The sequence below is a fragment of the Wasmannia auropunctata genome, unplaced genomic scaffold, assembly GCF_000956235.1.
Source record: "Wasmannia auropunctata unplaced genomic scaffold, wasmannia.A_1.0 LD335828.1, whole genome shotgun sequence".
NCBI classification, from domain to species: Eukaryota; Metazoa; Arthropoda; class Insecta; order Hymenoptera; family Formicidae; genus Wasmannia; species Wasmannia auropunctata.
In genome coordinates, this window is record NW_012027062.1 from 373,003 (window position 1) to 379,428 (window position 6,426).

General features: G+C 35.8%; 1 protein-coding gene and 1 long non-coding RNA gene across 3 annotated transcripts in view; one reads left to right on the plus strand and one right to left on the minus strand.

The window, feature by feature from the left end:
* LOC105456020 (peptidoglycan-recognition protein LC-like) overlaps positions 1 to 6,089 on the minus strand; it is a gene marked incomplete at its 3' end in the record, with an annotated part of 13,164 nt that extends 7,075 nt beyond the window's left edge. The window contains exons 1-4 of the mRNA XM_011699785.1: positions 5,293 to 6,089; positions 2,408 to 3,026; positions 673 to 828; positions 8 to 304 (exon numbers count right to left, since the gene is read on the minus strand). Of these exons, the coding sequence (XP_011698087.1) occupies positions 8 to 304; positions 673 to 828; positions 2,408 to 3,023 (1,069 nt within the window). The remainder of the gene's footprint in view (positions 1 to 7; positions 305 to 672; positions 829 to 2,407; positions 3,027 to 5,292) is intronic.
* A 123-nt stretch (positions 6,090 to 6,212) lies between these two features.
* Positions 6,213 to 6,426, plus strand: part of LOC105455875 — a 4,004-nt gene continuing 3,790 nt past the window's right edge. For both annotated transcript variants that reach the window (XR_975169.1, XR_975168.1), the window contains exon 1: positions 6,213 to 6,290. This is a non-coding gene — a long non-coding RNA (uncharacterized LOC105455875). The remainder of the gene's footprint in view (positions 6,291 to 6,426) is intronic.

Sequence of the window (6,426 nt, forward strand, 5' to 3'; positions counted from 1 at the left end):
CTCTTGCTGTTAAAACCGAAGGAATGGGCGCCGACGTAGTCCCAACTTCTGCCAACGTATGCGAGACCGTCGCCTCCGACGAGGAAATTGTAGGCGATATCCGACCACTGTCTAGATTCGATATGGAAAGTCTGAGCAAATCTTACATGGAATGTACACTGTGATTGCGTGGTACAGAAGTCTGTCGCGGTGTGACTAATAATAACGTATGGTACTGGCAGCTTCAGTTTTGTTAGAGGTTCCGAGGGTGGCTGCGCACCCCATTCGTTTCTCTCAACAAAACGTACCGAATTTACTGTTATACCTGAAAATCACGGAAAATAAAAATAAAATGTATATTGTACCAAAAGTTCAAGATATACCATGCAGACAATTTAATTAGAAACTCTTTAATTTTATATCGAATGCGATAATTTTAATCAAATGTATATGTCAATTTTCCCAATAAAATCTAGAATGTTAATCTTTGTATAAGACTGCAAAGTGTTTTGAAATGTTTAATATTCGATTCGTGGGAAATATAAAAGACGTGCATTTTACAGGTAAAATAAATATAATAAGTGTAATACAAATATAGAGTGCAGAACAGATTTAAATTTTGCAATCGGCGAATTACGATAAAATAATATTTATTTCATGCGCTTTCAAAGCAAAAAATTTTCCAGGAATTACCCTCGATCGATGAGTCTGGAATTTGTGGGAAGACTGGTGCAGTTGAGTGATGAGATTGGGTGAAATATACAACTGTGACCACTATAGTAGCTAGAAGTATTAAAGCTAGAACGCACGATAAAGCCGCACATCTCCAAGTCCAGAGACATCGCGTCACTAGAATAATTGTAAAGAGCTGTATTAGAACGATTAAATAATGCTACGAGAGCGTTTAATGAAATTCATGCGCGATTATTACGCCGGGTAGCATATGTATGTTCAACAAAAGATATAATTATATTAAGCTTTACATTTTGATTTATGATGTTTAATGCCTTTTCTGTTACTCTATTCACAGTCGAGTAAACAATTTGCAGCATGCAATATTATCTATGTCAATATGCCGCCTGCATGCTGCCAATCTATGTCAGAATAGCATAAAACGTTAGGTGCAGTACTACAAAATAAAAATAGCCCTTTTATATTTAGCTTTAAATCTTATGACGCAAGAACAAATTTCAATTTAAAATATCAACAATATTAAAATTCACTATATGTATTATATGGCATAGTTACAGAAAATTAAACAATTCATTAGTCAAAAGAATTGATGGTATAATAATAGAGAAATAAACTCCCGAGAATATATCAAACATATTAAAGTAGAGGCCATATGCGAACACGGATGTGTATTAATTTTTTTTTACAATATTCAACCACACGCAAAATGCGCGCCGCATATTCGTCGGTCCTAAAACACAATTCATTACATGAAGCCGGAATCACTTGTAACAAATTAAATCGATTAACGATTTGATGTTAATACGCATCTATAAGAATCCCCTTCCCCCTAATCTTGTGTTTCAAGACCGATGAATATGCGGCGCGCAGTTTGTGTGTAGTTGGATATTGTAAAAAAAAAGATTGCACACACACATTCGTGTTGGCTCGCATACTCTACTTTAATATGTTTAATGATAATAGTTATAATGGTTTTTAAAAATTGTTGTAATCTAGAGAGATCCTAAAGGGATCTGATAACATACTTCACGCTCTCGAGAAAATATTGAAGCTACTTTGAGATAGATGTAGATCAGATAATATACAATTGTGAATTGAGATATATATATATATATATATATATATATATATTTATACGTTTTAATATTTGCTTCTTTCCGATTATCTCAAATAAAACTATCAGTACTACAAGCAATATTACAAAGTTGTTAAAATGCTTACATATGAAGACAATTTGATAGGATGACGTCTTTGAGTTTATCAGACGAAGCTACGTCGATCACGTGTTCGTTGAAGCACTATTACGAAAATTAACATCCGCAAGTAATCATTGCGTTAAATTCTACCGATAAATTTAATATTTTTATAGGATAGATATTCTTTCGATTTAATATTATTTATATTCTCAAGATACTTATTATAATACTTATTATAATATTTGCTTTTAAATTGTTAACTTAATTAGAAATATATTTTCTCTTATGAGAAAATTTATTAAAGTGTCTTGCGATAATATAAAAAAATATTTACATTGTAATTCAATGTATTGGATTTATAATTTCTTATAAAACTGTATCCTGTTTTTATCATGTAGATCCAGGAATTTGCAAATCTATCTTTTTTAATTGCCCGGCGATTTTGTACTTATTTATGCTTCTTGGAAAGAAAACACAAATGTAGAAAAACTAAAAGTAACGAATAGACTTAAACAATCTATTGTACGATTGACTATTACCTTTATTTAATTCAGTATTTTGCGGAAAAATAGATCCATTGGAGACTTCTTCGTTCTTATTCGTCGACAAATGCGAGACGTTGACGTCGGAGGCGCGGCTGACGTCGAATTTATTATCTACATCCTGGACCGAAATGGGATTCGTATAAACGAATTGCTTTATAGTAACCGGACCCTTGTAGAAGGTCTTGTTACCCAGATGCACATTCGTCGAGTTCTTTACGCAAATGTCACCGAAATTCGACGGATCGGCGTTCGGCAGGACGACATCGCCGTTCGTGGTGGCAACCGCTTGATGCTGCTGAACAATAGTCGACGACACCGGCAGATTCGTGATCCAGCCGCCGCCGCTACCGTCTTCCTCAACGTCCGTCTCCTCTTCCTCATCGTCGTCGTCTACGTCACTGCACTGCGTAGAGGAATCTCCAGCGCTACCATTGCCTGGAGCGACGACCGCGGTTTCCCTCGCCGAGCGCGCAGCCTCGCCGCGAAACTTGTCAACCGCGTGACTCTCGGCAGACACAGCAGCACCGTTTACGTGATTTTGCTCCTTCTGACACTGATGATTACCATCGAGCGTTTGCTGCTGCTGTTGTGCCAATGTCACCATACCCATACACTACGCGGAAAATTCACCTTGATACTTTGCACATTGAATGTGTCTTGAAATGCGATTCTTCGCATGCAGCAGAATGCGCTTGTGAAGAAACAGTTATGGATGCTTTAGATATAAATTCATCAAGTCGTTATACGATCCTTTCACTTTCATTAGAATATAAATGTGCGGTTTAATTCTTTGTCTCTTTTTGTTTTTTCTTCTTATTGTTAGATAAAAGTTACGATTTTGTGGTTACGATTTTTATCTTAAAAATAACTTTTCCACAAATTGTTAAAGCATATTTAAACTTTCTTTGTTGACTGTTGTAATGAAACAAAATTCCAACACTATACGCATGCTGCATACGGGATAGAAATCGCTTATGCATTTTACACATTTATACAAATATTTATACTTGATCATCGTAAATCGCAGTATAAATTATATGCGTATAATTATATCAATATAAATTATATACGTGTATTAAAGATTTCGGTGTTGCTGATTCAGTAGACGAATTTATTATATTATTATTAAGAATATGTAATATGTATGTATATTATTTCGGTGAGTCATATGGTATCATCACATATTCTTATGAATGCTGACACACTGTGGACCACCATAATGTGCCAATGTGCACTTTTTGCACCGAATTTTTTATCATACATAATTATTTTAAAAATAAACAATCGCGATCAATATACACTTCTCAACAAAATTAAAGCATCACTTACTCTACCCTCCAAAAATAGGCAAAATTCAAGAGAGTGTAACTTCGTCAAAAATGATCGTATCGAGATGTTCAAAAAAGCATTTTTACAGCTTGAAATCTCTACTTTTCAAATCGACACTTTAGAAAACGATCCTATTGATTTTTTTATGGAATTACATGGATAGAAAAGGAGATTCGACAAATCTCAAAATTTTTTACGAACTTTGACAAGTTCCATAGCGCGAATTAAAAATCGCATGCATATGCAGTTTGCAGCTTTCGAAAGAGTGAATCTTTACCTTTAATTTGCTTTTTTGTTGAGCGTTGTACGATTTTTTTTCACCGAGTTATTCAACATTAAAGCAAAAATGGTCCTTTTTACTTCAATGTTGAATAACTCGGTAAAAAAAAATCGTATTCACTCTTTCGAAAGCAGTAAACTGCATTTGTGTGCGATTTTTAGTTTATGCCATGAAACCTTTTAAATTTAGTACACATTTTTGGAGATTTGATGCATTTTCATTTGGACCTATGTAATTCCATAAAAAAATCAATAGGATCGTTTTCTAAAGTGTCGATCTGAAAAGTAGAGATTTCAAGCTGCAAAATGCTTTTTTGAACATCTCGATACGATCACTTTTGACGAAGTTACACTCTCTTGAATTTTGCCTATTTTTAGAGGGTAGAGTAAATGATGCTTTAATTTTGTTGAGAAGTGTATAAATGTTTCAATAAAATTATTATTCTATATTTTAATAATATTACTTTGAAACTCCGTTTCTACAGATGACGAAGATTTACGCCAGTCAGAATGAGATGTGTTAATTTCGGACAAGGTATATGTGATAAAAGCGAACTGCAAAAAGAAAATGAATGAAGCATACAAAACGTCTATAACGAATTGATTTCTTCGTAAACATATTATAATGAACATCAATTATATACTAACACGCTGAAGGAGTATCATAGATTAAACGTCGCAATATCTCGTATCTTCGCCGTTCGAAATATTTTACTGCGGAATAAGTTGCGTACAAATCTACCTAATCAATCGCTGATTCCGCTTATCTATATATCACGGTGGCAAATCTTTATAATTAGTCATGGCATACTCTTACTCACAATCAGGTAAAATTATTTATATCTCCGATCACAGCATGTAAATAATTCATCGTGCCTTGTCTTGTGTAAATTACACATCAACTGTAGGAACGAAGTTCATTGTAAATAGAAGTGATAACATATGTATTCAACGTATATTTTAATTAAATTAAGAATTTCGTAGATAAAATAAAACAGCGAGCTCGAACGGAAAACATCGTCCGTGATCAAATCTCAGAGAGCTTATTACGGTTCTCGGAAATTGATGAACATTACAGAAGTGGGCAAATTCACCAGGTGGTGACTAATGAAATTATAAATATTTTAATAAATTCGCTCATTTTTTAAATTTTCACCAATTTTCGAGAACCGTAACAAACTGTCAGGTATCTCGAATCTCGGCACAACCGGTCAGCAACAATCCGCATTATTCGCTAAATTAAGGACTGTCTGACTCAGACCCGAGATTACCTCGCACAAATCATCATTCGTGCTGGTGGTGGTCACTTTGCCAACACTAGACTCATCAATTCATAACGACATGGTCACCGTGGAAAATGCTTCGCGGAAGGGAAAAACTTCATTCAAGCTGCAGGTCCCGATACGTTTTTCGTCACGTTGTTGACTCCACCTGCTGCTGATGGAGAATGCACTGACCCACAGGTACAAAGTACAATCCGAACAAGAATTTACGAACGCGTTTTAGGCCACTATCGGTTATCTCCGCTGATCCTACGACACTGTCGAACAGATACTGACTTCAGCGATGACGCTATACGGCTGCCGAAGGACGACGCGCCATGGAGGTGGTATCGTGGAAAGCGCTCGTTCTCGCTCGCAAGGAGAAGTAAAACGAGAAACGGAAAAAACATAGAGCGAGAACTGGTACGACGTGTACAATATATTCCCTTTTTGCACAATATTTCCGTATCTAATTCGAATCGTAACTCGAATTTCTGCGCTGATACGCGGATGGCACCGCGGTCATCACATGTCACACTCGATCTACTCTGTGTGTCACTGCAGCAGATTGCGCTGCGTATTATAACGAAGTCATCACAAAAATATAATGCAATCCGGGGATAATATTTTATATATTTCGAAATACACACGATTTTTTCCAAAAAAAAATGAAATTTTACGGCCGCAAGCCGCTTCACCGATAAACGAACTACCAATGGAATTAAAGCATGCGTTATAATGGCGGCTTTATCTCCATTCAATCCGACACAGAACACTGCTGCGTCTGCTGTCGCGTTGTCGAACATGCTCGGAAATCGTTGGCCCCACTCTGCCTCTTTCTCTCTCAACCACAACGATTAACGATATAGCTGCAGTGGTATGCATGTATGTGCGATAACGTCACTTAACGCGTCGCTTTATACGATTTTCAGTCTTTTTCGTGGAGCCGCGGCTGAACTTGTATTTTCCTTTCCGTGGCCGGAGATTTCTAACAGCTGCAGTAACATGTACGAAATATCTATATTATTTTTATTATATAATTTTCTTTCCAATTAGAGACAACAAATTAGTGTTTTGCGCTAATTATATTGCGGAGAACAGATGGAAACATCGCAATAATATATATATATAAGATCGGAAGAG